Source organism: Mus caroli, unplaced genomic scaffold (genome assembly GCF_978045245.1).
Source record: "Mus caroli unplaced genomic scaffold, Mus_caroli_1 scaffold_1, whole genome shotgun sequence".
In the NCBI taxonomy this organism is placed as follows: Eukaryota; Metazoa; Chordata; class Mammalia; order Rodentia; family Muridae; genus Mus; species Mus caroli.
The window spans coordinates 75,528,832-75,541,786 of NW_028227256.1; the positions used below are offsets into that span (position 1 = coordinate 75,528,832).

At 42.8% G+C, this 12,955-nt stretch overlaps 1 protein-coding gene across 2 annotated transcripts in view; it reads right to left on the reverse strand.

The window, feature by feature from the left end:
* Window positions 1-3,610: 3,610 nt before the first annotated feature.
* Window positions 3,611-12,955, reverse strand: part of Farsb (phenylalanyl-tRNA synthetase subunit beta) — a 69,524-nt gene continuing 60,179 nt past the window's right edge. For both annotated transcript variants that reach the window (XM_021158176.2, XM_021158340.2), the window contains one exon: window positions 3,611-3,890. In XM_021158176.2, coding sequence (XP_021013835.1) covers window positions 3,739-3,890 — 152 coding nt within the window. In that variant the 3' untranslated portion in view covers window positions 3,611-3,738. The remainder of the gene's footprint in view (window positions 3,891-12,955) is intronic.

The window sequence follows — 12,955 nt, forward strand, 5'->3', positions numbered from 1 at the left end:
AGCCTCTGCTCGTCTTGTAAACTTTCAGTATGCTTTGCTGTCCCAAAGTCAGATGGCAATCCTTCCTCCCTCACAAACAGAAGACTTATAAATTAGTCTGGTCTTACTATACATCCGTTGTTTCCTTGAAGTGGTGCACACCTGTAGTACAGACTCACATACTTACATGCATACTAAGACGGGAGATGAATGTGGGCCATGCATAGAATGTTAAGTTTTTAAAAACCATAGCCACATGAGACAAGGGAGCTATATGAAGCCAAAGACATTCCTCTTCCTTCTCCACGCCTGTCTATGTGGCATGCAAAAACAAACAAGAAATGCAACGGTGGCGCGCTAGGAGTTCCGGCTGCTGCCACTTTTTCCACACTCAACACATCTGCTAGCCTTCCTTTCTCCTCTTACTGTGTGACATCACGATTCCCTGGGGTGGGGCAAAGCCAGATTCTTCCCAGTGAAGGTATTCAAAGAAAGTCAAAGCTTTCAGTAACAAGTCCAACTGGTCCTCTCTTCACTGAGGGTGGGAGTGGCAACCTGATGCTGCCTTAATACATGTACCTAAGAGGAGTTCCTAATGTGCCAAGAGAGGATAGGGGACTCTGGTCTGCTGCTTTGTCACCTGGAAACCATATGGGTGGCCCTGAGGGAACAAATTATGCAGAGCCCACTAAACAAAGACCATCTTAACTCATCTCACTTCGACAACTGATAAAGAGCTGTAGAAGGTTCCAGAAGATGAATGATATCCATTACGCCCTATACAAACCCTAGCCCTGGGCTTCCTAGTGACCCATATACTCCAGAGGTCCCCCCCCCCCAAGCAATCTTCCTACAGCAGTTTATTTGTGGAGTACCTGTCTGCTTATCCTGCTTCAGGTGACCCCAAGTGCTCCTTCTATAAATAAACATCCTGAGACTCACAGTTGAGATCTCTGATGGACCCACCCACCTCTGTCTAGGTGTGCACTCCCTATGTGCCCAGAATCCAGTAAGCAGTTTACCCAGACTTGCCTCTAACAGAACCATCTTGCCTTGGCTCTTAGGAAGGGCTTGTTTGAAGGGCCAGCATAGTGTCCTCCTTCATGACAGAAAGTGACAGCTTCTGGAATGTAAGTTCCTTTGCCACCAAGTGTGGTATCAAAAAGGCACACTGTATCCTTCCTGTCACTCCTTCTGAAAGGGCTCATTTGCATGAAGGCCTCTGATTCCTCTCTGGGGCCCTGCCTTCTCACATTCGCTAACTGAGCTGTTTCAAAGGTTTTCTAACACACAACCACGCCTCAGTCCTAGCCTGGCTTCCTTAAACAGAAAAACACTTGACTCAGAGCACTGAAGCAGTCATAAGAGAGACCAAAAAAAGAAAAAAAAAAAAAAAAAAAAAAAAACAACCAACCAAACAAACAAACAAAAAAAAACAGCACAGGACTTTGCTTGGCCAGACACAGTTCCTCTCAGCCCATTGCTGGAGATGCTAATTCAACCGAGTCAGGCTGCCCACATCCAGAACCGTTCCTTCTGCCTGTTGGAAATTCAAAGCCACACAGAGGATCTGAACTCACAGTCTGTCGTGGACACTCAGCCTGTTAGTTACTGTCTTTAGCCAAGAAGGTCATGCTTCCCACAGCAACATCTGGCAGGGACCTTCTGAAGCTGCTGCTGTTCCTAGAGGTGCACTGACACCCTGGATTTTGTTACACACGCCAATCTCCATTTTCTTTTATGGCTGCCAAGATAGCACAGGCACAATGTCTCAGAAAGAACGCAAGTTTGTTTCTCACTATTCTGGAGAATAAAGATCCAAAACCAAGGTACTGGCAAGTACTTAATCATAAGGGCTCTTCTGGCTTGCAGGAGGCCACCATCGACCCTATATCCACAGGACCTCTTTGTCATCAGTGCACTGGGATGGGAAAGCGAGCTTTCTGGTGTCTCCCTGGAAAGCCGCTAATCCCAGCAGGAAGGTTTCATCCTTATAACCTCATCCAGCCCTGACTATCTCCCAAAGGCCTCACTTGTAAGAACCACCACACTGAGCATACTGGAGAAGGAAGGGCATTTGGTCCACAGTAATTTTAATATATATCAAGTTACTCAAAAGCCCTCGTAACATAACTGGACAGAACTTTGGTGTTATCAGTTGGGTCAATTCCTTTAAATGAGGTTCTATTTAGCTTAATGCAGTTAATATGTCTTTTCAGGTCATTACTCTCCTTTTGGTAAAGTGGAAGAAAGAGCCCAAGTCAACAATACAGCAGCATCAATACCAAAACCACAGCAATCAACCCAGGACAACTCTCAGCAGTATTTCCCTCCTGAGCCACTGAGCCTCTCCTGCTTAGTGTAGGAGCCACTATGTGACTGGCTAGTTTCTACTCAACTTGCTCCTGTTTAAAGATTTAAGTATCGATCATGTGTGTTCCTGGCACCCGAGCAGGTCAGAAGGTACTGGATCCCCTGGAACCAGGGTTACAGTTGTAAGCCATCAAGTAGGTGGGAATCAAACCCAGGGCCTCAGCAAATGCAGTTAGTGCTCTTAGCCAGTCACCTCACCAGCCCCCACAATCTCTTCTTCGTCTACATCAATAGGACCATGTGTAGTCGTTTATGTATGGCTTCCTTCTCTTAGCATGCTTGGACTTATTTGTGTTATCAGGAGTCCATTCCTCATAAGGAATGCATGTCCTTCATAGAAAGGCTATGTGGTCTGTGGCCTACTATATGTAACATTGAACATCTGCGTAAAAACTGTTGTGTGATCATGCAGTTCCAACAGCTAAATGGTGTTTCAGGTTTCAAGAAACCAGCAAACTACTTTCCTGGCAATATCATTTTATATCCTCTCAACAGCAGAGTGCAACAGTTCCACGTGGACCACCAGTATCCGATCCATCATTGAAACATGAGCCCTTTTTACATTTTTTAAAAATATAGATTGGTGTTTTGTCTACCACTTACGTCCCTGGTGCCCTTGAGGACCAGAAGAGAGTGTCAGACCTAAAATTACAGATGGCTGTAAGTTGCCATGTGGGTGACAGGAATTCAGGAATTAAATTCAGGTGCAAGAGTATCCACCCTTAGCACCTTTTCAGCCCCCAAGAGTGGCCATTTTAAGTAAGGAGTGTGCAACAGTGTGTCTATGTGGTCTTTATCTGTATCCTGAGGAGGACTAATAACCTTGTCTTATAAAGTTGTAATAAACTGTATATATACACACATACAAAACCACTCACACATATACACAGACTGACACACCACTCATATACACATATATTCACATACAAATCAACTTTAAAAAAAAAAAAAAAGATGACTTGAAAAGCTGTCACTGCTTGGTCGTACTGATTCTGAAAACATTTTCCTAAAGTACCGATTTTATTGATTAATACTTATCAGGTTTAGAAAAGGCTTAAGGCTGTACAGCATGTGTTCTAGATGATGAGTTGTTTCCTTCTCTTCGGGAGGAGTCATAAGTACCTAACACTCTGAAGGCCAAGCAGAGCTTCCGCTCCGAGAACTCACCCTGCCTGTCTAGGGCACCTCTCCCCAATGTGGTGCATGCAGCTACACACCGGCTGTTCCACACGCTGGCCTAATGCAGCTACACAAGGAGCCAGATAGCACATTTCACTTTATTAAACATTAACGCACAAATGGATATGTCCTGTAAAAGAGGGCTGAAGGACACCACAGGAGCAGAAAGGGACACTCAGAGACAGAACCATACAACAGAGACCAACCTCACAAAAAGGGCTCAATATTGATTTCCAGAGAGGAACAGGGCATGGTCAGCTCAAATTTGGTGATAACATCAGGATGAAGGACACCTAGCTTCCCAATGCTTTGACCCCCAACAAAGATCTCAGCACACCGTCCAGGGAAAAATGCAGAACCTGAAACAGAGAGTGGGAGAAAAATCAATGATCCTTCTGAAAAAAAAAGTCAATAGCCATTTAACACTAAAAGCCTCCAAGTCTCCTTTAAAAATAACCGTTCTTCTTTAAGCTACTGTCTGCATAGCCGCGCACCCTTGCACTTGCTAGTATGAAGGAGCACTAATAGCTACACCAGGAAACAATCGTGAGAATAAGAGCCCTATTCTTGAGGCTGCAGGAGTGTCATCATTTCTTAGGGGACACAAGGAGAAGAAGTAAAACTGAGGAACCTCCAGGGACAGAACAGACAGAAGCAGGTTTTCCCACATCAGTACTTGCTGGATATGAAGCCTGCTGTGGCTCCATTCACTCCTTACCATGTCATACTTCACTTTATTACACAAGAAACCCACACTGAAATACCACAGCCACAGGGACCTGCATGTGTGCTTATAGGCCACATCTCCACAATGCAGCCTGTGTCCCTGCCTGAAAAGAGATCTGCCTCTAAGCAGATGGGGCACGCCATCTGTAAAGTTCCGGTGAAGGCCACAGCAGAGCCACACTGGTCTTAGCTGATTCCGACTTCACTTCAAGGCAGGCAGAGAGCTCTCTTTATTTGCTGCCAGAGCTCTGCTCCAGCTTCCCACCCAGTAACCATTCTGGAGGCTTTAACCAGCTGAAAATGAACCAACAAGCCGGGAGGCCCACCCACTTCCTAGCCACTAAATTACCAGTGCCACTGGTAATTACCAGGCTTATCAACATGCTGGACTCTGCAGTAGTTTTAAAAAACAATGCTGATTCATTTCTATCAACACCCACTTGAAAAGGGATCAAACCCACAGCTCCTGAAGGATTCAAGCAAACTGTTTACTGGCCTGAACTATAAATACCCAGCAGAACTGGGCCACAAGCCTGCAGTCTGCCACTCAGAACGAGTGCATTATTAATGGGGGAGCAAACTGCTGAGTCTCTAATAGCTCCAAGGTCAGCATAATTAAGAATACAGAGTGGGAGGGGTGGACAGGGGACTCTACTACTGTTGGGCTGATTCCATGGAGACAAGAGTTACAAAGACTGCCCAATCAAGGTGTAGAGATATTTGCTTCTATTCTCAGGAAAGAACAGAAAAACATTTTTGTCATTCTCAGCCCAAAGCAACATGGCTAAACTATTTTTTCACATCTCATCAAGCTAAGTGATTCTGCTTCACAGTCCAAGCAAGCCATCCCACGAACTCCATTTAAGTGCTACAGCTGGCTCTGTGCCCTAATCCACACTCAGGAAAGGGTTGAGGCAAAGACTGTTATACAACAATTCAGAAACGAAGCTGGATAGTTAATAAAGAATATGGCTGGGATAGTAATTATGGTTAAATCGGATAAAGATGACACACTCTTATCCTGTGAAATGAAAATACAACTTAAAAGACAACACTACCCATACAGACAAGACTGTCAACTACATCCCCAACAACAACAAGAAAAACAGGGAGGGAGAGAGGAAGGGAGGCGCTGTCTTCAAGGCAGAATGAAGAGAACTTTTCAGATGACAAGCCAAGGCAGCTTTTCCCAAGTGCACTCAGACCCCAGAGCTGGGTTGTGCCCACACCCATCCTCCCTGTAGACAGAGCTGTAAGGCTGCACACATAACAAGCAGCAGTGGACGATGAGGGTGCTCCTGATGAGGACAAGGACACTCCTGAGAGGACTCTGGCTTGCTCTAAAGGCCACCAGGAGAGGAAATAAATACCCAAGACCTTCCTGACAGCCTTGCTGTATGAAAGCTTTCCTTTTATCTATTTTCAATTCCAGTTTGATTGGATTCATTTTTACTGAAGCATAAAACCAAACTATTTTAGAATCTAAGCCAGATGTGCTGGTTCTGACAATGTTAGCAAAATAAAGCCTAAGATAAGGAATGAGAATTTCTACTTCATATAACAACATTTGATTCAGCATTTTTTAGTAAAATTCAGTTATATTCTTCTTCAGTTGCCAGGTTTACTTTGCCTATAAACTTGGACCAGATTTTGCTTTAGTTCATTAATCAGGTAGATAGATAGTAACAAAAATATTTCTATCAATAAATGCAATTTTCTCTCTTTCCAGAGAAAAACAAAGAAAAATCCATATTCAAAACTATTTAACATATTCCAAGGTAAAAGAGTATTGAAAAGGGATTCAAATGTCAAAAGTTCACACTTTCACTGGGCCCAAAGTCACAACTGCTGCTCAAAGGCTCCTTAGCCACCAGGCTCCACACTCTCTGTGTAACGAACCCAATTTGCAATCCCTAGATCATCAACCCACTCTGCTCAACTGCACACCTGGACTTGTGGTGACAACTTTATTTTTCACTACCATTTTTCAAGTTTTCACTTCTAATAAGTTCAGATGATGGCATGAACATCCACCTAAGAATCTCACAATTAGAACAAGCTAAGGCTCTGTTCTCCAAATACACAAACTGAAAAGCATGCAAATGGGCCTTCTGCTATCAAGGGCAGAAAGAGCCTTAAGAAACGAACACGCCACTTGACTTGATGCCACAGGTGAACTAGAAACTACGTGTAAAGTTACAAACACAGAAGCATTCTTAGTATTTGAGAAACGTAGAGATCCAATCAAACTCCCCAGTCAGAACTGCCTCATTAACAAAAAGTGGGGAGGGGGACAGAGCCCACATAGGGCAGCAATGAGCCCAAGGCCTTCAAGATAAGAGTTATTGTCAACCGCAGCTCTCCACTTTTTTGAGTGACCACTGCCCGGGGAAACACACCTTTGTTACCCCAAATTCCAGGTTCCACCATAGAACCAACAACAACCCAGTTTCCCAGGGCTTTTGTAGTTTTACAGAATAGTAAATCAAGGGGAATTTAAGCTGGATGGTACACCAGGGGGCAGAAATGTGGGGGTTTTCCACAGGCCTAGAATAGTATCTGATGACATTCTTAGCTCATGGATGGACAGATGGAAGCTAGTGTTCTCTTAAGAGCTTTTAAGAGGTTTTAATTTATTATCACAAGATATTAGCTCTAACAGTTCTATGAGTCAAAGTGTTAGTTCAGATACAGAGTGGGGCACTGAATGGCTATTCCATAAGGCTAAAACTAGCCCAAGATAAAGTAATTAATTAGCCTCTGAACCTACGAAGTTCAAATCTTTGCACGATACACAGTACTGACATTGCAATCAATCTATTGGTCTCTGCAGACACAGGAACTCCTTCGGAGTTCTTTTCAGAAACTCTCCTTTACAATGTCCACTGCTGGCCAAAGGAAGGCACTCTGCTCAGTGCCCAGGTGGATGATGGGACCCAAAAGCTCCAGCTAGAACTGATAAAGTCTGTCTAAAAACACAAAGTCACACAGGAAGGCCATGGCCTAGGCTTTCAGAAAGTCAGACCTGGATGGAAGCCAAACTGAGTTTATCTAATCCCAGCGGAGAAAAGGCAGCATGCTGTGTCTACAGAAGAAGCTGCCATTGCCTTGCAAATGGGAACTGAGGTTCAGCCTCTACAGAGTGCCTGCATTCTCTCCTCCTGTGTAAAAGCACTGAATGCTCCAGCACACCAGTTCCCACCACATCCGCATGAACTCCTTGAGAAGATAAACTCAAGGTTTTGTGTTTACCTGGCACAGTTAATGGCGTTTCCAAGGCAGAACACATTTTGGGAAATATTGCTCTCTATTGCAATACACGTGCAAGTGCAGACAAAAGAAACACCAGTTAGGCACAAAGAAGAGCTTAATTTCCCAAACTTAGCGGGGTGTGAATAAGCCCCTTAATTAAAGTCTTTGTGTCCTTGGGGTCATCTGTGGGCCCGTAATCTAGCACAGCACCCCGTCTTTAGCATGTTTTCTGGCTAACTGACCATCAAAGCATTTGGGAGTGCCTTCTCTTGCCCGTTGCCAAACACTTTGAACAGTTTCATTTTGCTCCCATCTTTTTAGCGCAATATTATAGCCTAGAGTTAGCAGAAGCTTTCCATACACTCGCTCATTCCTTAATTGCAGAAAGCAACGGAAGTAGAAGCTTAAGGTGGTAACTGAGCAGACCCCTCATCTGAGAGTACCAGAGGGTGTTATCAAGCATGAGGCTCGTCACCCCCCTCTCAGTCCTGCCACTGGCTAGAGCCAGCTCACTCCTTAACAGTTTACTCTCCATGTACTGAAGCATCAGCTGCTTATTCAACTTTCTCTTCCCTTTCTTCACATTGCCAATACATATTTTGGGATTCAAACTCAAAAGTGATTGTAATTGGATGCTTTACTACCCAAATCTAGAGGAGGAAGAGGAGGAGGGGGAGAAGGAGGAGGAAGAAGAGGAGTAAATTAACAGGGGCAGAGAATTCTGGTAAAGTAGTATGTCATTACTAATAACAGAAACTATATTCATTAGACTTTTAGCACATACATGTCCCCAAATTCAGGGATGAAATGGAAATTATATAACTGTAGTACCAACTGAGTATGTCTTGAATTTTTTCAAAATGGCTGATTATGTAATATAGGTGAAAGAAAAAAAATATGTGAATAGGCTAACTTTAGAGTTAGTACCTACCCCAAACCCTATACTTTTTCAAAGGATGGATGGAGGGTAAGAGGGAGGGAGGAAGGGAGAAAGTAAGGAAAAAAGGAAGGAAGGAAGGAAGGAAGGAAGGAAGGAAGGAAGGAAGGAAGGAAGGAAGGAAGGAAAAAAGGAAGGAAGGAAGGAAGGGAGAGAGGGAGGGAGGGAGGGAGTCTTACTCAATTTTACCCTCACTGTATGCATGATTTTATTCTTATGAGGCCATTTGTTCTCTGGTTTTAAAACAAGCAGATGTTTTGAGGACAAACAGGATCCCACAAGGGAAAAGAGGTCCATTATAGGTAAGGTGTTAACTTGTGAAAGACTTTAGGGTTCCAAAGAGCCCAAAGCACCACAACCAAGATATGAACACAAAACACTTTTTTTCCGATCTCAGGGCACTCAAGAGAAAATGCCTCTGCAAAGACCATTTAATTTGTAAGGGGAGACTGAATAATTTCCGACTGGTAATATAAAACACCCATTTTCTCCCAGATGTACACAACTCTTCTTCACCTTGCATTTGAAGTGAATATTTATGGTACCTAAAGTCTATAAAGAGAGGGGACCTAATCCTTTGAATTTAATGGCCATCTTTCATCCCTTTCGGAAGATCAAAAGAAAGAAAAACCCCTTACACAACTTTACAGTGCTAATCCCAACACACCTGCAGACACCATTAACTCTTACGGGGAGGCAGTGGGCCAGGTCTTAATACTGGCATCATGTACTTACTAGACAAGGACCTGGGACTTTATTCTTACAAGAAATCAGCAAAGCCCAGACGACCTCATCTTCTCATAGAGAAATGCCTTCAACAGAGAACCATCTTTTGTTGGGCATGTGGCTCACGCCTGTACTCCTGGCACCAGGGAAGCAAAAGACTGACAGGCTGAGACCAGTCTAGACTCCTCAGTGGACAGTGTCAGAGAAATATACCCCCTTCCATTCCCTAAAGCTTCCTATAACTATAGTGAACGGTAACCCACATCTACAGCCTTTGCTTCTGTGGCTGCCACTTTCTTAACAGTTAACTTAATTAACAAAGATCATGCTATGGAAACCTAAGATAGATTTTACAAGTTCAGTCCTTGCTATGCATCTCACACACGCTCTTATTTCACAACCTGAAGGAATTCAAAATGATGGCAAAGGGTTAAAGGTGGTGTATCCAACTGCAATTTAAACTAGCCTCAAAGTAAGTTGTATAAAATCAAAGGACAAATTTTAACTGTAGGTTAGCAAAGATTCACTTGAAAATTCCTAAAGAATACCATCATCCAACTCTTGTCTCCACAAGTCATTTTCTAAATCCTGCCATTTTAAAGTATGTGCAGGATGGAGATATATATAAACAACTCAATTGCCTGGACTTTCTAAGCCATCAGCTCCTTTCTTAGTTTTCCGCCTAACCCAGGACTGTTTGTCAACCCAAGTTTGAACAATGTATTTCTCGTACAGGTACATCTAAATGGTAACAATATGGTTGTGGTCCAGCTAGTGAAGCTAAGGAGACAAAGCAGAGTCTGTAAAATCACAGCCACAATTCCACACAGAATCAATACACCATGGCTAACTTGTAGCAAACACAATTTCAAACATGTAATTATAATAGGTATGTTATGGTTCCAGAATCTGATTTTAGTTTACCATGTACATTTAAAAACAAACAAACAAACAAACAAAAATAAAACAAGACTAACAAAGAAAGAAAAGAGTATTCGACTGTAGGGAAAGATGCTGTATCCTCCTTTCCGCTCAGATCCTTCAATCTGCAGTGGGAGTCAGAGGGTCTCAGAGTGTGGATCTGCCCAAACCCTTTGAGCAACAGTAAGTTACAGATAGGAAGAAAAGCACAAGGAGATTAGGAACTCTGCCCAAGGCAAGCAATAATATAGGCTAGAGAGCAAGAAGCCAAAGGTGAAGAGGGCCCCAAAGCTGCCCTCCTACGTGAGGCCCACAGGCACACAGGGCTGCAGCAGGATGCTTTTAAGCTGCCAGCCAAGCTGTCCACTGCTTCATGTTTGCAAGCTTCCTCTGGTTTACAACAAATAGAATGTAAAGAGGAACTGGAGAACTAACAGTTTGTCACCTCTAACCTTAACACACACGCTGATGCTGTCAATATAGCAGAGTACTAACACAACCACAACAGTCATTTGGGGAAACAAAATTACATTTAAAATTTTTTTTTTTAATTTTAAAATGTATAAAGGAATGTTTTGCCTGCATCTGTATAGAGACACCACATACATGCCTCAGAGATCAGAAGAGCTGCAGAGGGTTGTGAGCCTTTTTGTGGGTACTGGGAATAGAACCCAGGTTCTCTAAAAAAAAAACAGCAAGTGCTTTTAACTACTGAGCTATAATATATAATATATAAATTCTAGATTCCTAGAACAAGTCTTAAATGATCTGAGCTGTGACACATGTAAGCCTGGGCGGGTAAAAAGGAGACAGTGCATGAGAACCTGCAGCAGAGGCCTCTTCTGAACTTCACTCAGAGCTCCTAGCTGGAAACGAGCTTGCAAACAGCCCTGTCCATCCTCTAGCTTACACAGGAGAAGAGAATCTGCAGCAGGTAAAGTGCAGAACTGAGACCAGAATCCACATCCTAAACCCTGGCTCTCCCATCCACGGCTGCTTTTCCTGGTGGCAGACTGAAAATCTCTGAAGAGTGACTTGCCCATTCACAAGACCTTTCTTTACACATCCACATATCTTCTTTTCCCAATAAAACTCTGGCCTAGACAGGACACACACTTACAACAAAGAGATTTAACAAAATCATTTGAATTCAACAGCATCACTCACTGTAAGTCCTGGCACTTGGAAGACTGAGGCAAAAAGAATCTGAGTCCAGCCTGGGCTACATAGTGAAGATCTACCTAAAAGTGAATAAACCTCACTCCACGGTAAAGGTGAAAGATCTGTGGCAGTCCAGTAGCTGGGAGTCATGCATCCTATGGCTAACAAGCAATGCATTACTGGTGTGTGTGTGTGTGTGTGTGTGTGTGTGTGTGTGTGTGTGTGTGTGTGTGAAAGAGAGAGAGTACTTGCAGGAGCACGGGGATAGAACTCATAGATGGCAGGCTTTACCCAACTGGCCCAAGCAATATCTATTGATATTACCTTTATACTTAGCACCTATATCATTTTGGGATATACTTTTCCAATTTTGTATATAGCCACATGTTTAAAGACATTTTTGTCATGTTCCATTACGTTTACAGGATAGTTTGCCGAATAATTCTTGTTTATTTTTTACTGCGTTTCTTTACTTTCCCAAATGTAGTAGTACATAAGTAAAACAAAAGATGAACCACTGACCCAAATTCACAATAAAATATTTCTAATTTTTAAAGAAAGCAGATTATGAATTAATAACATTTTAAAAATCAGAGTAAAAGTAGTTATAAAGGCTTTTAGAATACAGCTCGTTAAAAGGAAATATAGAAAAAACAAAAACAAAAAAACCCAAAACTTCTGAACACAGAGGCAAGAAGAGCTGCAGACCAGCTGCTTCCTGAGTGCATACTGAATTTGTGAATCTGCTGTAGAATTTCCAATGTCTAGAAGAGCCTCAGCTTAGCATTTTAGCCCCTCTTGGCTATGGTGAATCTTATTTGTTTTGTTTTGTTTTTCAAGACAGGGCTTCTCTGTGTAGCCCTGGCTGTCCTGGAACTCACTTTGTAGACCAGGCTGGCCTCAAACTCAGAAATCCACCTGCCTCTGCCTCCCAAGTGCTGGCATTAAAGGTGTGCGCCACCACGCCCGGCTTTTTTTTGTTTTGGTTTTTTTGATCGGTTGTTTGATTGGTTGGTTTTTTTCGCCTGTCAATCTTATATTAACTACATATTACACATGTGGGAAATCTGAAAGTCACAGACTAAATGTACAACTTTTAAAAATAAGGTCTCAGCTCAAATTCCATTTTCATTATAGATAAATTTGTTTTTAATGCTGAAAAAGGACTTTCAATGTTCTGGTAGAGATTTGGATGAGTAAGGAGACCTTGATACTAACTCTGATATACATCTGAAAGCTTCTTGAACTACTTCTTAAGTAAGGAACTGACTTCCGGAGGTCTTCAGAAATGAACAAGGGGCCTCTGAGAAGCTGTGTAATGCTGGGAGCTGTGCCTTTACCCAAACAGAAGTTAGGTCTCTTTTCTAACTCTTACCTACTTTCAGTATAATTATATTTCCTTCTATACCTATCCCATCCTTTGAAAGTTATTTTATCTTTTAAACATACAAATTGAATATGATCATTAGATAGTGTTTCTTCAATTTCTCCATGAATTTCAAAAGGCATATGTGGTGGTTTGACTATGCTTGGGCCAGGGAGTGACACTATTAGAAAGTATGGCCTTGTTGGAGGAAGTCACTGTGTCACTGTGTGGGGTGGGTTTTGAGACCTTCCTCCTAGCCAAGTAGAAGCCAGTCTTCGGTTTGCCTTCAGAACAAGATGTGGGACTCTAAGCTCCTCCAGCACCATGCCTGCCTG